Below are 20,336 nucleotides of genomic sequence, written 5' to 3' on the forward strand. Positions count from 1 at the left end.
GGATGAACAGGATCATTGCTTTGAGCAGTGAGTGAATAGGTTTGCATAGACAAGCAATAGTTAGGTTTACGTTAGAAAAGTTGGAGGGAGACGAAATTCGGCTAAACCATTTTTATCTTAACGTCATCTAAATCCTATCTCAATTAACTGAATAATTTAAAGTAATTTTTTATCCGTAGTATTTTCCCTAAAAAGAATGTCATATTTTGTATGTTTTCGACAAAATCTGCCATTTTGACCGTCTGTAATATGACACCAGTAAACAAAATAGTCGTGACTGTCTCCAAACCAATCCCAACTCATTTAAAATCCACTAGTAACCAATCAGAGCGCAGAGCCATTTGAAATGAAGGGTGAGCCACCCAATCGTAAAGCTTCGCGCCTTCCTGGTCACTGGTGGGTTTTGCCCGGTGAGGGAGGGAGAACGAGCTCTACGTCAAACATTAGCAAAGTTCGTTTTTTAAAATATTAAGCTTAATTCATTAATTCAGCGTCGTTGGGTGGATTATCTCTCACCTTTGCTCAGTGGAATTATTCGTGCAGTATAAGGTAAGTGTTCCTACATGATGCGTTTACTTGTGTTGGAGGATTTCCTGCCGCTTTACGCCTCTCTTTGTTGGCTAACGGGGGCTTAGCCGATGCTATCCCCAAGCTGCTGCTAACGGTAAACTGGGCTCAGACTAATTTCTGGAATCGCATCGTATTTTTACCAAAAGCATTATAAACGCATATTGAATTCGAAGCCTGCCTGTATGCCTACCATTTAAATACATTACATTTTACAGTGCAATAATTTTGGCCAGTTTTGGGTGGGCGGAGTTGTCAGTTAGCTGCTCTAGTAAACGTTATTTTACCAACATTGAGAATAATATACGCAATCATGCAGCGCGCAGGAATTAGATTGCGCCCGCCTTGTCAAATGGCAAGTTTAACAGACTTGAAGAAATAACGTCCGCTCTCTTGGCTTTTATGTTACAAGGGTGTCATGCATGCTATTATTCCCTTCCTTTTCATAAAATAGTCTGTATTCAGTGTAAATTGATAGGCGCGCAGGCTTTGTCTGTTTGGCGGATGCATCAGGGTTTCTTCAGCAGCAGTATTTGAATGCATGACGTTTTCCCTCCTTTCCGTTTTGTTGCTTGTAGCTGCAGCAGGATTCTCTGAAAGCAAAGCCAACGCACGGCGGATTTTTTTTAAAGCAACAGTTCATGTTTTTATTATTATTTTTATTTTACACTTTCTTTAACCAGGTTGTTGCATTATTAGTGGCTTATAAGCCACTTATTAAGTGGCTAGTAACCAAACGAGGCTGAAGGCCAAAACTATAAAATTAGATTTCCCTCAGAAAAAAAATAATAAAATACAAGGCAGGTGTTTAAGCCCATACACTTGGGTGTTTGCCTTTGACGTTTAGTAGTTTCGAAAGTGATTAAATATTTAATAAATAAATACTTTTTTTCATTAAAACGAACTAACGTGACGGTTTTGTATTTGTGTTCTAGCCTCAAAGCGAAAGCGTAAACCGGGTTTCCCCTCTGAGTTGGAGAAAACGCGACTGCAAGGCGAATGTAAAAAGTCCATGTTCCAGATGTGGGTGGGGGTCTCAATCTAACTTTTAAAAAAAAAAAAATTATTTGAAACTCCACCCTCTGGTGAGAGCCATGTCTCTTCTCATAAATTGGCTGGCAGTCCGTCATCGGCAGGATCTGGACTTTCCACATTGGACATGGACCTGAGCCAGCAGACCTGAGGACCAGAGCACAGGCCGGCTTTGGGTGTGTCGCTTTTGAAACGAGCTTTCGTGTTTTTACGAGATGCGATTATTGAGACCAAAGTAACCAGTGAATCTGGGGCTGATTGGCAACATGTGACTTAAATATGTCGTATTATAGGATTGCGTTTCTGGTTTGTTTAAGGAATTTTGAGGCTTTTCAATTGTCCTCTGATTGTAGATTAGGTAGAAGAAACAGTTGTAGTCAAAGACCTGCAATCTGGGTTATTTTAAATCAGCTTCTTCAGGTTCTTGTCTTGTAGCAGAGATGTGTGAACCGCTGGAATGTTCAGGAACCTGACTGCTGACAGCAGGCTGTGCCTCCAAGTAACAAAAAAACCAAACTATAATTGAACTTAAAAACTCAGGCTAGTTGAACCCAGATATTTTTGTCTTGGGTGTTTAAATCCCTGCTGTTTTCTAACTAAGGCTGAATGTTATTCAATAATATTTTTATTGTTTTTTACAACGTGTCTTTTGCAGTTTATAGCTTAGAGGAGCATTTGCTGCGTTTTCAATGCATATGTGCACAAATCTTTGTCTATTCCGCTAATGTCAAAAAATCCAATTTCGCAATTGCAGTGTTTCTATTAAATAAATGAATTCAAATCACACTTGAAAAAGCTTGTTCACACGACAAGTCATTAAAAACATGGCAGTTACTGATGTAAACTGTTATGTAAGATGTATTCATAATTCAGCCTCATCTGCCTTTTTTTTTTAAAGGAAATTATAGTCGGAGATTTTACAGAAGAGCAATTGATTCAATACGTTCAAATGACGCACAACTTTTTATGCAATGCTGTAAGAGGTCTGGTGAAGTAGGCTGCACATTGTTCGAAAAAACAAAAACCCCAAGAATAAACCATCTTCCTCCTACATTCTGTCGTCTTTCATATTGTAGTTTTCGTCAGTAGTAACATCCGGTGGTTGATCTCATGGGATGGGGGGTGGTTCCGTTTCATTTTTGCGAAATACATCTATTTCTAATTTTTATAGAAAAAAAATAATTGTATGTCTGTCATTGGCACAAAAAAAAATTCCACTTGTGATTGTTGTCAAACTCGGTGCCAGAGATCTGCTATCTCTGAGCATCGCTGAGTTTCCTTTCATTCCTGCCTTCTCTGTTGTGTCTTTTTCTCGTGGCCTGACTTGAATGGAGAGCTTCTGGGTAAACCTACTGGGGACGTGCCTGTCAGCAGTTCTGCTGTACTGTGCTGGTGTTCCCACTCACCGGGTCCCTCTGCTCTGTAATGTCATTATGCTGACGTTGCTTGGCCCATCCCTTTGTGTACAGTGGTTAGCTCTACTGTATCATTCTGTTGTTCCAATTGTGTTCTAATGGAGGTTTGTCCACTTGAAACTCTTTGACCTGTATGTAGTGTAGTTCAGATTTGCTAACAGTGTTGTGGTTTCAGTCTACCACAATGGGTCCAACCTAACAGCAGTAGGGGTTTAGAGTAAAGGCACAATTGGTTAAAATGTCAGCTTTGTAGTCTGTTTAGGATGTAAAGGACTTCAGCTTGCTCCACCACATCTGATGGGTGTAGAAGGATTTCCTCAATGGGTTTCAGTGTAGCAGACAGTGCGCGTCAATGTTTTTAGTTTGAAATACTTGATGAGTAGACGCGCCATTTCCGCCTGTGTGTTTAGTAGCTTTGTGATGGCTTCAGCTCCCATATAGAAGAAGGTTTTTCTCCGATGCATTACTATAATTCTTGACCTTATGCATTTCTGCACTTACTGAAATAGTCACATGACGATCCGTGTCATTGCTGGTTTTTTGCTGTCCTTTAAATAGAAGGTATTTGGGTTAAGTTGATGTTGATGCTTATTTATTAATTAAAATTAAGTAGCTGTTGAGTCCTGGTGAAAGTGTCATGTCTAACACATTTTAACTCTCATCATTTCTACTCATTGCTGCGTTAAAGAATTTCAGAAACACAAAAATGACTCCTAATGGTACTTTTAGGGATTGGCAGTTGTCAAGCAGTTTATCAAAAAATAATTATTGTGATTGTGAGAATTATAAAATAACAGATTTTTGTTGCAAATTTCCAAACTACCTCTTGTCATTGTTGCTTATGGTGATTTAACTATTTTCTCATCTGTTGGTCACAGAGGAGGGAAAAGACAACATTCAATATCAATAATAAAACAAATTCAATCCTGGATCATTGCAGACATCCTATTCATACATAGCTTGAGGCCATTGTGTGTTTATTTTATGGCAGTTTTAAAAATGAAATCTCATGGATTATTTATTTATTTTTTCTGTTTTGTACTGGCAAATGTGTCTTAGAACTGGAGTCTTATTGAAACTGTAATAATTATCAACATTCTCCAATGCAGAAAAAATGTGATTTATTTATGTCCATACTGAGTCTATACTTACTTCCGTTATTGCGGTAAAATTGCATTACATAATGTAACATAAAGTAACCCGGAGACAGAAATAGGCACTATGATTATGGTTAAGTTTTATTTTTAATGCTTCTCGTCATTATTATCACCATAAAATGAAAAAACTCAAGTCCATATCACCTGTTCCTAACCACCATTTTAATACAGGGATTACTGGAGTTATATTTATGTTGTCCACATAAATAATTTTTGTATTGATACAGATAACTAGATGACATTCTATATCACATGTGTCAAACTCAAGGCCCGCGGGCCACATGTGGCCCGCTACGTCATTTTATGTGGCCCTCTCCCCCCCACCACCGTTTTACAGCCCCATTGATTGACTTAAAATAGGTTTTGAGCACGAATTGACTACAAACTACATCTCCCATAATGCCTTCAGATTCTTACCAGCCAACATTACGGTTTCTCGCCACTAGAGTGCAGCAGAGCCACCTCAAGCTGATTATTAATTTTCCCAGCGAATAAAACTGAAACATCGACAAGCTAACAAGCTAAAGAGCGAAGTTCCGTGACGTTTCAATCGAGGACTTTTACCGTCTCCTGCCCCCTGATTTGATGCCACAGCTTCGACTCCATGCAGCTCGTGTTTTGTCCACGTTTGGAAGCACCTATCTGAGCGAACGGATGTTTTCAATAATGAATTTAAACAAGACCAAACACAGATCGCGCATTACTGATGAAAACCTACCCGCCATTTTGCGGATTTCCACAGAATAGAACTAAAACCAGACATGGACGAACTGACCAGGGGAAAACATTGGTAAGCACGAACAAACTGAATTTAAATAGAATGAATGTAAAACCAAAACTCAGTATACTGGAATATGCATATAGTTTATTGATTTTGCTTGTGTTTTGTTTATTTACACAACACAACACAATGAGGATGTGTGTGTTGGTGACAGGGTGAAGAGGATCAGCTTTGTGTTCAAGGACAGGAAACATCACCTCATTGTTTTGTTCTTATGTGAAATACAAGTTCGTTGTGTAATAAATAACGAAAAAGTTTTGTGAATGAAGTTGAGAGTTAATATCAAAACTTGTTTTTATTCTTTGTCTGCTTATCTTTAAAGCAGACAAAGATTAATTTTCCCAGCGAATAAAACTGAAAGCTAACAAGCTAAAGAGCGAAGTTTAGCTGAGCAGATTAAAAATACTGTAATTTTTAAACTGAGCAGTAATTTTGCGTCCATGCAAATGTAATATTTAAAACTTGAATACATAAAATCAGTCATTTAACAATATGAGGTGTTGTTTAATTTATTTTTAACATTGTATTTTCATACATTTATGCTAGGGTTGCCCAAGTCTAGTTTTCCAGACCTATCACTCTGCAACTTTAGATGCGTTCTTTCTCTAACACGCCTGGATCATAAACTCATTCATAGGCCTCTACAGAACTGAGTTGCTGCTAATGAGGAAAGTCAACTTTTTGTCTGGGGTACGTTTTAGCAGGGACGCATCTAAAAGTTGCAGTCTGGAGGACTGCACTTGGGCATTCCTGATTTATACCGTCATTGTGGCCCTTTGAGGGTGGCCAATATGCTGAAGTGGCCCTTGGTGAAATTGAGTTTGACACCCCTGTTCTATATCATCACTGGAAATGTTCTATAAGACCTGGCTGGTCTAATTAAAGACCAGATTAAAGAATCCAGGAACAGCTCCATGAATAAGAGATGCATTGCGTTTGGGCTTGTCAGATTAAATGAACTTTTATGTTAAGGATATTTTTTTGGCTTTGTTGATAAAGAATTTACAGGAAAGTGGGTTGTGGGGGAAGACGTGACACACCGCCACGTCCAAATGTACCTTTTGGAAAAAAAACAAACAAACCTTAAGGAGGTATAAAATAGAGTAATTAGACCAAAATTTTTAAACTAAAAATGTTTATTTTATTGCTCTGGTGTAATATTATCATCTTAAAGTCTGTGTTTCCACTAGCAGTAAGCAACAAATTATTATTATTATAAAGGTCTGAAAATATCAGTGTAATTACTGTGTCTTACTAAATGAGTTAAATAACTGAAATAAATGAACTTTTCTCTTTTGCTGTTGCTCAGTAAATTAAAATATCTAATTGAATTTTGTGGTCTTGAAACTGACATTATTAAACCTTTTTTATATATATTTTGTAAGTGACTATAGTCCACTTAACGGGGATCTGTAACATGATCTGCTTCTTTAATCTCCAACAGAAAAGCAACAGTTGTTCTGACTGCTGTTTCTCCAAGTTATCTTTAGTGTTTATTCATTTTGTAGAGATGCACCAATTGCAGATTTTTGGCTGATGACCTTTTTTCTTTTTTTAAAGCCTGACTTACCGATTCCAATTTTGGCCAGTGCAGATTTACTTCTTTTTTTTATTTTCTTGTCAGAAAACCTCAGTAAGTTGGCAATAGCAGGGTGACTGTTGTTAACCAAACACGTGCAGCCCTGCCAGTCAGTCCTCTCTCTGTCAGGGAAACGGTGACTGATTCTCAGATCAGATCGCTGGATAAGATCGGTTTGTCATGAGAGGATCGACTGACCGCTGATCTCCCAAAATGATAGAAATGGAGCCGAATTTATCAGAGCACCCAAGTTATTTTGATGAACACATGTGCCACTTGTAGTTTGCCAACTGTGGTTTCAAAACCATCTCTACTATATTAAGAGCAGTGGTGACGCTTCTTAAACTTCCACATACCGTAGATGTACTTGTTATTTGTGACCACAAGTTTTTCTCTGGATACTCCTAGGCTCTCTTTAAAAGGAACTGAAACCAAAGGAATGAAAATGCTTTCTGATTTTGAAACCAATATGATGCAACAAAGAAAACATTTAGCCCACAGTGATTGGGTTGCTGCATATCTGGCCAGTTGTCCTTCTGTACCTCCTCTTTCACTCCCCGCCCGTCTCTCTGTGTCCTCCTGCTCGTCTCCAGTGGTCCATTACTGTGTTTCACTCCTCCTCAGGTGGTTGACCATGCCTTCTCTGAAGTACCAAGCAGGGGACAAGGTAATGGGCCGCTGGCCCGGCAGCAGCCTGTACTACGAGGTCAAAGTGCTGGGCTACGATGCTAAGAGCCGCCTCTACACAGTCATCTACAAGGACGGCACAGAGCTGGAGCTCAAGGAGCAGGACATCATGGTACTGCCACTGTATTGACTCATCTCCATGATGTTTGGGGATCCACTTTTTTCAGTACCGATACGATATCTAAGGTTTATTATTGGCTGATACAGAAAAACACTGCAGAATTGATTTGAAATGTGTGTGTTTTTTTTAAACACAGACATAAATGTAGTAAATTACAGATTTATTTGATAACTCTGCACCAGCACAGCTCACTTAAATACACCAACAGCTTCACCAGTTTGGTCAAACATGTAAAAACAACTTTAATTTGTTCAGTCAGTGCAAGAAGGAGAATAACAGCCAATGGAAAGTAAATAAACTGAAACTGACTAAAACATGTTGACCACTGTCATACAAACACGTATGAATACATTGCAACAAACTTTTCAAATGGTTCAGTAAGTGCAATTAGGAATTCTAAGTAGAATGTAAAATAATAAAGCATGATGTCACTCATAGGACAAAGTGTAGAATTAGACTGAATAGATCTGTTCTTCTAGATAGGACACATTATGGAACTTGGAACCCAATCTAGAACTTTTTTCAATATCTATCAGATCAGTGCATCTGAAGTTTTAACAAATTTCCTCCTTCACACCGCCTCCTGATTTTGATATTATAGCTTTCTATGTATCAATATATATAATTAATACTTTTTTTCTTCCAACAGAGTGTCACCAGCTTCCAGCAGCGCACTCGCTCGCGCTCCCGCTCCAACTCCCGTTCCCCCGGGCGCCGCCGCAGCCGCTCACGCTCCCCCGCTAGGACCACACGTCGCTCATCATCACGTACCACCGCTGCTGCTGCTGCTGCAGCCGTCGCCACAGACAGCACACCGTCTTCACGCGGGGATAAAAAACTCAAGCAAGCAGCTGAAATCAAGATCAGCCCCATAGTAAGGCTTTTCAGAAAGACTCTGTCAAAAGTCACTAGGACCTTTTCTTCATCTCCAGAAATGTCTGTCTTGGATTTTGACCAAAGTTCCCTTCGTGTGTTCCTCACCTTATCTTTTTTCCTCCTGTTTTCTTTTGTTCCTCTCATCTCCATCGATCTCCCTCTGTTTTCTGACGGGCAGCAGCAGCAGGAGAAAAAGCCAGCCGAGAACAATAGCAACAATAAACATGAAAAGAAAGAGGAGAATAACATGGCTAGCAAAGTCAATGAGGTGAGTTCTGGATTATTATGTAGCAAAATACCTGGAACATCCATCCATTACCCAATACACTTATCCCTAGTGGAGTCACAAAGGCTGCTGGTCTGCATCTCCAGTGGTCAACAGACAAAAGGCAAACTGGAACTTTTCCTTAGTTTTTATCAAACCAAGTTTCATCAACATACTGACAGCTGAGGTGCCAGAGCATGTCTAGACTGCCACATAAAAACAGAAAGGGATAAGTCTATGTAAAGACTGGGTCGTGAAACAGCTGATCAATTGATTAATCATGTGTATTAATCACAATTAATCAATTATTAAAAAGTCTTGGGATATATATATAATGTGTTTACAGTCATGATTTTAAACTACATTTAATTAAATTATTTCTGAGCCCATATTCTGAAATAATGACTCTATTAAAGTGGGTAATGAGAAACGGGATTCAAACCCAGGACTCTGTTGCTTCAAGGCACCATTGATCCCAACTGAGCCACTATGCAGCCGTTTTGTTCACAAAATTAAAGTTTTATTCACACCTAAGGAGAATTTAGAGGAAATTAACCAAACAGTCATTATTTTAGATTGTGGCAGGAAGCCGGAGAGAAACCTGCAAACAGGAAACCTGTCTAATCTTTTTATCCCAGAAATTTAGTGTCTCTTGTCATAAATGTTTATGTAACTGTACTCATCAACACATGTTCTGTCCCAGTTACTTAAACTTCTCCAGCCTCAAAATGCTCGGTTATTTTTTCATCAGGGATATTTTCCTGAACCAAATTAGAAATTTCTAGCTCCTCGCTGAAAGCACCTTTATTGCTTTCGAGAGGAGGGGCTGGAGATACCGTCGCATTAGGTCTGTTTTCCTGGTCTTTCTCTTCTTTCTTTCCTTCCCATAAAGATAAATGAAGCCCCTTCTGTACATGTCTTCACTGCAGCTGCTGTCTGCAGTGAAGACATGTTCATCAACATCCTTTAGTGTTTGCTTTCCACGAATTAAGTAATATAAATCATTTTCAACGCTCCCTCTGAAAGCGCGACTACAAGTTATTCCTGTGGTTCAACGTAGAGCTGTGCAACCAGAGCTAACACGGTGGGTTTTAAACTCTTACCTCAATGCAGAGTTCTGCAAAGAGACATAATTCATCACAGGGAGTTGATGTAAATATCCATACATGTCATCCTGTGTCCAGCGCACGATCCCCGCTGAGGTAAACTTAAAAAACGCAGCGACAGCGCGCGAGGTAACGTAGAGGCGCCAGCTGTGTGATTGGTCCGCTCTGCCGGCTTTAAATTTGTAAAGTATCAACCTATCTTCTACAAACCTATATTTTAGGAATGAAAATACTCCGCCAGTGAAAAGCTACAGAGAACTTTGCAATCCAGCTTGATAAAAAAAAAATTAAGCTTTTTTAAAAAAATTATTATTTTCCCAAAAAAACATGAACAAGCAACGCTTAGCTTGGTGGGGGAGCTAGTAAAGCATGGTGGGCCGCCAGGCTTATAATACACTGGGGGAAACCCTGGAGAAACAGCTGAAAACGAGGAAGAAATTACATCCAAAAATACAGAAACCTGTGGATGTAATTGTGAGTTTCAAACACTTTCTCCACTGTGAGTTAACGTGTTAATTTTTGACAGCTCTAGTGAAAACCGTGGTGTAAAACGGTTTTACAGAGACAGCAGAGAGAATGTACCTAACTCATGTTAATGCTAGCTATGGTTTGAGATGAGTGTGAGTTGCTGGAATGTCATGATGCGTGCAGGTTGATGGGGCCTTGTAAAGGCTTCGGTTGCTCCATCACATGGTGGAGCAGCACGCGGCTTTCATTTCTCTGCTTTGAAAAAAAAAAAAACGATCCAGTCTCAGGGCACAAGTTCAGTAACTGTTATTACTGTACCAGCAGCAGGATGTCCCTCCCAAAGGCCTTTTTTACCCCATACAGTTATTAAAGAACCATCTGTATGGAGTTATGTATACATTTTTAGCATTATAACCTGTCTGTGGAGCAGAAACATGTGTTCTGTTCAGTTTCTATTTATATCAATCAGTCGATCAAATTTTATTTGTATAGCACATTTCAGCAGCAAGGCATTTCAAAGTGCTTTACATCATAACAAACACAAAGTCATGCAACATAGAATCAACAATCAATACATTACATTAAGTCAAGTGCCATCATGAAATTCGTAATTGATTACGTTTCAAATACAATTCTAAGCAGGTGGGTTTTTAGTCGAGATTTAAAGGAAGTCAGTGTTTCAGCTGTTTTACAGTTTTCTGGAAGTTTGTTCCAGATTTGTGGTGCATAGAAGCTGAATGCTGCTTCTCCTTGTTTGGTTCTGGGCATGCAGAGCAGACCAGAACCAGAGGGGTCTGGAAGGTTGATACAACAACAATATCAACTTCAACTTTCTTGAGGTTAGGAGTAGGCCTGTCACAGTAACTAATTTTGCTGGATGATAAATTGTCCCAGAAGTTATCACGATAAACCATAATATTTTTGTTTTGAGACCATTTTCAAGTAATGATAATGCAAGAACAAATTTTTACAGATCAATAAACTTCAAATTCTGATGAACATTTAACACCTGGAAGACGTTTTAAATATCCAAAAGAAATAAACAAAACAGAAACAACAAAAGAAATAAATCATGAAGTCTCTGTAAACAAAACTGCCCTTCAAAATAAGGGCTAGTTAAGACCGAATCACCAGACTGACTTTTATCATCCAGATTTTAGTAGAAAGAGAAAAACGCTAAATTATGCTAGTGAAAGTTATTAGTTTGTTTTAATTTATCATGCAATTAATTGATTTATTGATTATTGTGACATTCCTCATTAGGAGTTGTCTAAGGATGCAAAGTTCACAGTGATCCTCTCCGGTTTCCCTCAGGCTGATGCTAAGGTAGAGGTGGATTCTGAGAAGAACCTGGGCCGCTACAACCTGCGCCGCAGGAAGGAAGATGGAGACTCCAAAGCAGCTGAAGCCAAGCCAGAGGAGAGGGAGGAGAGATCGTCTGCTGCCCCTCCTGCTGCCGCCGCCGCCTCCTCCACCCCACTGGACTTTGGAGGGAACATAGGTGAGTCACAGGAGAAGCAGAAAATAAGTGCATGTCTCCAAGCAGAGGGGACCTCATTTAAACTGTGTGTCTGTCCCCAGGAGCCCTCGTCCTGATGCTCTTCCTGCCTGCCTGGGTTCTGTTTCTGGTCCTCCAGGTGAACCAGAAGGATCCCAGTCTGACAAACCTCCCCACTCTGCCTCCACTCGAAACTTTCTGGGATCCTCAAGCTCTTGGCTTTGTCATCATCTGGATTTTCTTCCAGGCTCTGCTCTACACTTTGCCTGTTGGGAAGGTGAGTGAGGATCAGGAGGTTTAATGATGTGAGAACACCACTGCTGGATGTAGTCCAGGCTTCATGTGAACCGGCACATGACCTGGAGGAAGGCAGAGATTGGATTAGTGGTCAGGAGGAATGGAAGCTCTCTTGCTGACATGTTAGGAGCTCAGAAGGCTCTGTCCTGCTCCCACTGTAAACATAATCTTGCTAAATCAGATTTTAGATAATCCACTACTGATCATGTCATATTTAAAGGGGCAATGCTCTGTAAAATCCTCTTTTTTTTAATAATTTGTCATGTTATAATGTTATTTCCTCATCAAAAACATACCTAGAGTGTTGTTTTGATTATTTCATGCATGTTTGAGAACTCCTTTAAAATCCATGGCAACCATTCATCTCTGCAAAATGCCTGGTTGGCTCTACACCTGTCTTTGAGAACAACGCTCCTCCTCAGAGCTGCAGCTTCTAAGCTTCCGCTTCACAGAGCAGCCCTCTCCCACTCAGCTCCTTCAGACTAGCAGCAGCAATTAGCAAACACCTGATGAAAATGCTGAGCTCATTATAGGAGTTAATTCTCATTGCAACGCTGATAAAAACATTGTTGAAGGGTTAATAGAGTTGTGATAACTTCCTGAAGGCAGAGTTTCAGAAAGAGCAGGAGTTTTTAAAGAGACAGAGGCCCAATTTCAAGGTGTTGCATTACAAAGTCAAATTTCATATTTCATATTTATAGCATTTTTATAACTGAAGTTGACATGGTTACTTTATTGCACTATAAAATGACACAATGTGCCTGTAAACTACATAAATACTACCTGTTTATTATTGATGCCCAGCTTCTGTTTTTACTGTCTGATTCTTCTCTCTGTTGTCTTATTTCAATCCGTTTCCTTTTCCTCTGTGTTTCTGTAGCTGAGTGAAGGAGTCCTGCTGAGGTCTGGGAGAAGGCTCACATACAGAACCAATGGTAAGACTTATCTGATCACACTCTGTGACTGAGCCTGTTCTGTTCTCACCTTACCTGGATTTCATGCTTTTAATTTGACCTCTGACTGAACTGTGACACACTGAAGCAACTTTGTTCCCAGATGTTCATCGTCATCATAGGTTTTAATAACAGTCACTTTTTCTTCCAGATTAACCAGTTGTGTATCTGATAGCCATTATCAAAGGACTGTTTACATTTCAATAATTGTTGGCCAATGTATTCCAGGTGTTATGAACCTGCATTTGTCATGCTAATGTAACTGTTGTGGCCATTTATGCTAAATTTTTGTAGTTTGTAATTTCTACCAATTTTGTTTTGTTCTTTGGGTAGTTAGAATATATTTACGTTAATTTAGAACCAAAATTTGTAATTAATTTTTACATTTGGAATTGTTTAGATTACCTTGTTAATTGTTAGACCCTCCCATTAATTTGAGTAATTAAGAACACACCGGGTACTTGGTGGAGGTGGATTGTTTGGTAAATGTCTGGTGTGGACGGGAGGTTTTGTAAAATGATTTTTTGACCACTTGTTTATACTTGTTTACACTTTTTTATACCTTCAAACATTAAATTGAGATTATTTTTCATTTTGACTAAGTTGCAAGACGTTTTTTGGTCATTATTTTGTCTCTAGTTTTACAATAAATAAATCAATTCGGAAGTGTGTACAAATCCAAAACCACCTGTTACCACCCACAGCCTTTATTGGAATTTTTGGCTTTTTTGGAATGGAAAAAAAGCCAACGGACTGACTGGCTAAACGACAGTAACGTTTAGCCAGTCAGTCTCACAGCATCAGATGTTCACAAAGGTCACAGAGTGATGGAAGCTCCCGGCCAGTTTTCTGTGTAGGCCTCTCTCAATAAATAAATCAATAAATCACATCATACATTAAAATGAGCTCAGTCATTTCCATTTGCACAATAAATAGTTTTTGCTGTTTTCTCTGGATGATAAAACTGGTGCTTTGGTCTCGATCAACAATTTTGATGACAGAAACTTCATAATTTATATTATCTGTTATTTTTGCTGTTTTGTTTTATTTATTTTGGATATTTAAAATGTCTCCCAGTTCCAGTGTTGCATGTTCACTAGAATTGAAAGTTTATTGCTCTGTGAGAGTATGTTCTTGTATTATCATATCATCAGCATTATGTTACTTGAAAATGGTCTCAGAACGACAATGTTATCGTTTATCGCAATAACTTCTGGGACAATTTATCGTTGTGTGCAGGTTTCTTTGCCTTTGTGGTCAGTGCTGCAGTGGTGGCAGCAGCAGTGTACCAAGGAGCTGACCTCACCTACATCCACAGCCACTTCCTGCAGCTGACCTCCGCCTCCTTCCTGGTGTCCATGCTCCTCAGCGTCTACCTGTATGTCCGCTCCCGCTCCACCGGCCTTGATGAGCGGGCTCTGGGAGGAAACTCGGGTGAGACGCATCACAAATCAGCCATGCTCCGCCTCCGTGCGCTGTGCTTTCTCCTCATTTTAACGGCGCCTGCTGCCATCTGCTTTGACTCTCCAGGAAAGGTGATCTATGACTTCTTTAAAGGCCGTGAGCTGAATCCTCGCATCAAGGAGTTTGACCTAAAGTTCTTCTGTGAGATGCGTCCTGGACTCATCGGCTGGGTGAGTGCTGATGGCATTTCTTAGGATCATCATGCAAAGTGGGCAAGTAAGGCCAAACATCGCCACCAGGGGGCGCCACATGGCTCAGTGGCAGAGCAGGTTCACCATATGCAGAGGCTGCATGTCTTCTTCTTGCTCTGCCTTTCTTCTTCTCAATCTACTGTTGAATCATCACCTTAGTACTGTTAGAAAACAGCACCCCCTGCTGAATTTAGAGATCTATTATTTTTCTATGGTTTATTTTACACTTAATAACAATCTGTGGCTGTGAGTTGATTACAGTAACTAGTGAGGTGACTTTTTCATGGAAAGGCTCACTGAGTGATATTAACTAAACTGTGTTAACACTAACATTTAACGAATCATCGCTTCCATTTAAAACCATCGATTTGTTTGTTGTCCTTCTGATCATCACTGCATTGTAATATATTACAATGTAGTGATGATCAGATTTAACACCATATTTATGAAGCAGTTTGTAACACGGTTGCCTAGAAACAAAAAGCTCTTGCGTCCTTTCTTGTTCCACTTTTGAAAGCTTCACTTGGACACTCAGGCAACAACAAAACATGACTGAGTGAATTGGTCTCTCTGAATTTTCCTTGGCCATAAGAGTGTGTGTGTATGAATGGCTGTTTGTCCTGTGAGACTTAAACAGTGTTAGCTGAAGCTCCTTTAGCGTCCACACTGTGACTGTTTTCACAACTAGTATCTCTAGACATCAGAATTTGAATATAATCAAATCAGGAGGAAACTGGTCAGTTTGTCTCTTTCTGTGACTTTCACATTAAAGACCTTGGAATGAAGGACCATTTAAAAACAACAGGGCCTGTATTATTATGTATTCACAGAGAATCCTAAGACTAAAAGCAACTGGTGGTGACATCATGTTAGTAAAAGTCATAGCGTTTCTGGACGTTCGTTCCATTGACTGATATGACTTTACCTTCTTAGTGTCTGATCAACGTTGCCATGGCGCTGGCTGAGATGAAGCAGCAGAAACTGGACGCTCCGTCATACTCCATGATCCTGGTCAACGTCTTCCAGCTCATCTACGTGGTGGACGGCTTGTGGAATGAGGTTCGCTCAGCTCACTGCCAACATTCCCAGAAATGTCTCCTCTGTCAGCTGAAACGTGACTGAGCCAGTGTTTCTCCTCCAGGAGGCCATCCTGACCACCATGGACCTGATGGATGACGGCTTCGGCTACATGCTGGCCTTTGGGGATCTGGTGTGGGTTCCCTTCACTTACACCCTGCAGGCTAACTACCTGGTTAGCCACCCCAACCCCCTCAGCCTCCCAGTGCTCACTGCCATCGTTGTACTCAAACGTGAGTAGTATCATAGCAATTATCATAGCGAATTATTTAAAATATTATGACAACAATACCACAAAACATTGTAATAAAACTATATAGCGCACACTTGTTAACTTCATGTTAATGTAGTTTTAGATATGTTCTGAACTATATCTGTTTTAGATCATATATAGTTTTGTAAACATTTTATGTCACCAGCACTTTGATACAGGCCTCTTAAAATAAGTGTTTCTGACCACAAATAGTTTTTATTTATTTACTGCATTTACTTTTATTTATGAAATTGTAATGTTTTTGTACCTTCCATGGATGGAAATGAGCATTTTGCTGAATTCAGTATATTGACGAGAGTATTATACATTCATTAATATGCACTGTCCCATTTAAAGAAAATCAACCTGATGATGCAGTAATCAATATATTATGTAAAAATGGTCTCCAAGCAGAAATATTCTCGTTTATCGCATTAACTACTGTGACGATTCATCGTCCAGCAGAGTCAGTCGTCATGACAGTCTGCCTCTGTGTTTCAGTTGTCGGCTTCTACATATTCAGGAAATCAAACTCTGAGAAAAACGCCTTCAGGAGGAATCCGGCAGACCCCAGACTGTCCCGTAAGTTCAGTCCAGGGTTTGGGACGTCCTTTGGACGCCGTCTTCCTCATGCTGTCACAGGAAAACTTCAGTGTCCTCTCTCCTGATGTGTCCAGATTTGAAAACCATCCCCACAGCTACAGGGAAGAGCCTGCTGGTGTCTGGCTGGTGGGGCGTGGTCCGCCATCCCAACTACCTGGGAGACCTCATCATGGCTCTGGCCTGGTCCCTACCGTGTGGTGAGTGGACCTCACAAACATTCAGGCTCCAAAGGCCCAAAATGACACGGCTAACCCTGGAAAGTTTGTGTGAGTGAGCGAGTGAGTGAGAGAGAGAGAGAGAGAGAAATTCAAAAGGTGACAAACTAGACTATGAAACATGACCAAGAGTTAAAGTGAAACCACATAGAGCATCTCTAGGTGTAGTTTTCTACACCTTTTAAGTGTACATTATCTATTAGCCTACCTAAAACTTAGGTCACTTTATTAGTGATTTAGGTTGTTTTGTAAAAACAGAATACTTCTGTGCATTGTATTTTTGGTAAGCTACAAAACAGTCTGTAGTTTAAGCTGTTCAAGTTTTGTTTTTAAAATGTTAATTTAGTAGTTTGGGCAGCAATGCTTTAAATTTTTCATGTATATATCACAGTACTATGTGCAGCTGAAAAAAGTTTGTATTGTTTCACAGATATTGTTCAATGTTATTCAACAAAATAAGATTGGAAAATTGAAGGTTTTTTATGACTTTGCATCACATGACAGTATCCCTTATTTAAAAAACATCAATATCTGTCAAAATCAGAATCAACCGGCCACTGCTAGTGGGAACCAGCCAGTGAAATCATACACTGCAGAGTCATAAATAAATCATAAATATTTGTCAATAAATATAAAACCACTCAGAATAGCTCGCTATGGAGAAATGAGAGCCCACTCCAGGTGATGTATGATGTTGTGCCCTTCCTGTCTGCAGGCTTCAGCCACCTGCTGCCCTGGTACTACATCATCTACTTCCTCATCCTCCTGGTGCACAGAGACTCCCGCGACATGAACGCGTGCCGACGGAAGTACGGCTCGGCGTGGGACAAGTACTGCCGAACGGTGCGCTACCGGATCATTCCCGGCGTCTACTGAGGATCCAATCCGATCCGAGGTCTTCCCCTCCCAGCATCATGACCACCAGGACGCCCTCTGAGCGTCCCGGACCGACTGACCCACTGACTTTGGAACATTTTTAAATCTGAATTGAAGAATTTTTGATTTTTTTTTCTTCTTCTTTTATATAATGAATAGGAAAAAAAGGACAATTATATTTTGGACTTTTTGAAGAACTGCCTTTTTAATAGAAAAATAATTATAAAAAATGAAATCTTTAAAAAGTTTACAAAAGAGGAGAAAATGAAAAGAAAAAGTAAGCACCTCTTGTTGGAATATTTTGTTAGGACGTACTGTATATTTTTGTATATACACATTTGTTTTTTATACTTCAAAGTAACATACCACCTGCAGAACCTTCAGTTCTTTTTTTTTATTATTATTTTTGAACAAATTTCCCTGTAGCAGCCGTTTTCACTGCTCCATTTCCAGCTTGGCTTTTCTGATTACGTCTAAGTAGACATTCCTGTCGTCAGCCTGTGTATATTGTGAAGGACGGGACTGACTGCGTCCCTCAGTGATGATCTGTACAGTGCAACTGTGACTCATGTTAATACTCAGGACTCCAACGTAAATTAGGACATTTTTTAGCTTCGTTTTGTTTCTAATCTATAGAAACCTAGTTTTAACTCGAGTGCGTCAGATGATTTTAGAGGTTTTATTTAAAAATGCACTAATGGCTTTTGTCTCGGTCCCAAAGTGTATTTGATTGGCTTCGCTACCTCAGCTTCACTCACTGTTCTCCCCTCCCTGGGCCCTCCAGGTGGCGCTGTGTTGCGAGTGTGACACAAGTCAAACTCGTCCGTTTTTAACAGCGACGTATATCCTCGTAGAGTCTGGATGGTGCTATTTATTATGAACTGAATTGGTTATGAATTCCCATATAATGCCACTTATTTTCATTGATTGTACTTATTTTAAGCTTTAATTTCCACATGAGGCCAGTGATGACTGAATGAAGTTCTTACTGTGACGACCTGCCACGCCCGGTAGCATTGAAACCTGTCCATCTCCAAACCTCAAAGTGTTTTTATGCATGTTCAGCTGTAGTTCATCATACAAGTAGCAATACATCAGCTAAACTAAGTAGTTGGCTTTTTTTTTTTTAAATGCTGTGCTGACTGAATATCTTGTAAATAATTTTTAATCATGTGATTTATTTTTTAAGAATAGAAGTGATAATAGTATAATTGCAATGTTTCCAAGTAGCTATTTAATGTTGCTTTATTTTATAAAAAAAAAAATTTTGCGATTTGTTTTTTAATTTAATTTTGACCACTGTATTTATGTTTACACCCAGGCCTGCCAGGGTTCTGGATTCCATTCAGTTTGGAATTGGCTCGACCCTGTTTTGCTCCAAGATTAATCTGTGGTGAATCATATGTTATAGTGGGAAGCAGTACAGCTGAACATCAACAGATCCAGTGGGGCTTACTGTGAGGAGGAATCCAGAATAGCAGCTAGATGAAGCTTATCTGTGTAAATGTTGCAGCATCAAATAAAGATTTTCAGTATTTTCTTGTCCCACTTTGTGTGGCTTTATTTATTTACTTGCAGTTGTGAAGAACAAAGCCTTTCTGATTGGGTCGATTGAAAGTTGAGATATTCGAGTGATTCAATTCAAAGTAACTAAGCTCTGCTAAACTGCTTTAGGTGTTTTGATAATTGTGCTTTATTTATTTATTTATTTTCAAAATAACATAAGACCAATAACATTTTAAAATTTATTTTTAAAATAACATTTTTTAAATTTTATTTAAAAAAAATTTTTTAAATAAAAGTTTTATTTAAAAAAAATAAAACCAGATATGTTTATATCTGTTATCTATGTTGTATATAGATACAACATAGCTTGTATCTATATCACAAGCTATGTTGTGATATACTGTAGATACCGATGTAATTATGGGGAAGACCCTCCAAGTCACAATGATTTTTACAGGTGGCTGTTCAGAGTGCAACATCCAAACAGAATGGAAAGGTGAGTGGAAGAAAGAACTACCCTAGGTTCACAATAACAAATTTTCCCAGAAATTATTGCAAAAAGGTAAAATTGTTGTTTGAGACAATTTTCAAGTAATATAATGGTAGAGGCATAATGATCCAAGAACACATTCTCAAAGATCAATAAACTTAAAATTCTGTTGAACATTAAACACTGGAATTGAAAGAAATTTTAAATATCCAAAATAAACGAAACAAAATGAATTATGATGACTGTATAAACAAAATTATCCTTTTTTTAAAAAAAGGGCTGGTTAAGGCCAAAGCACCAGACTGGCTGGTGCTTTCTCTATGCCAAAAACTGTCATCCAGTTTTTGGCATAGAGAAAAATGATAAATCAGACAAATAGAAATTGAGCTCGCTTTAATTTATCATCTGATTGATTTATTGTGACAGGCCTAGTTTATGGTAATCTTTTATTTTCTCCAACTGATGTTCTTGAAAGTAATATGAATATTCTGGAGTGGTTTCGAGTTCCAGCTTAAATATAAAGCGAGATAAATAAAGATTAGGGTGGTGGCAAGGAGGCTTTCCAACCTCAAAGATAAATAGAACACCAGAGAAAACATGAAGAGCTGCTCAGCTGTTAAAAAGGTTCGATTGCTTTGATGGCTAAAAGATTAGGAAAGGTATAAATAATTTATTTATTTTGTTAAAATATGAACGAAATGTGATCAAATTCTTCTTTATTTTCAAACTGACATTAATGATTGACAGAAAATACATTCATGATTTGAAGTGCACAAACATTTCCCAAATCTTGAAATTATATATTTTTAAAATTCTATATTTTTTACATGGCCCATATGGCCATATTCCTCATTTCGGG

At 39.0% G+C, this 20,336-nt stretch overlaps 1 protein-coding gene across 3 annotated transcripts; it reads left to right on the forward strand.

Moving 5' to 3' along the window:
- The first annotated feature begins 397 nt into the window (after positions 1-397).
- On the forward strand, positions 398-19,029 carry lbr (lamin B receptor). 3 transcript variants are annotated; one of them, XM_023348019.1, is made up of 14 exons: positions 398-549; positions 7,156-7,330; positions 7,989-8,213; positions 8,394-8,483; positions 11,369-11,555; positions 11,636-11,829; positions 12,730-12,784; positions 14,042-14,236; positions 14,333-14,436; positions 15,391-15,516; positions 15,599-15,767; positions 16,289-16,369; positions 16,465-16,587; positions 17,321-19,029. In XM_023348019.1, the coding sequence occupies exons 2-14, from the start codon at positions 7,166-7,168 to the stop codon at positions 17,479-17,481; spliced, it is 1,875 nt and encodes a 624-aa protein (XP_023203787.1). In that variant the 5' UTR covers positions 398-549; positions 7,156-7,165; the 3' UTR covers positions 17,482-19,029. The 3 variants fall into 3 exon arrangements, with proteins under 3 accessions (XP_023203787.1, XP_023203789.1, XP_023203788.1); XM_023348021.1 differs by having other exon boundaries at positions 8,397-8,483; XM_023348020.1 differs by lacking the exon at positions 398-549 and adding an exon at positions 1,674-1,775.
- Positions 19,030-20,336: the final 1,307 nt, after the last annotated feature.

Source organism: Xiphophorus maculatus, chromosome 15, assembly GCF_002775205.1.
Source record: "Xiphophorus maculatus strain JP 163 A chromosome 15, X_maculatus-5.0-male, whole genome shotgun sequence".
NCBI lineage: Eukaryota > Metazoa > Chordata > Actinopteri > Cyprinodontiformes > Poeciliidae > Xiphophorus > Xiphophorus maculatus.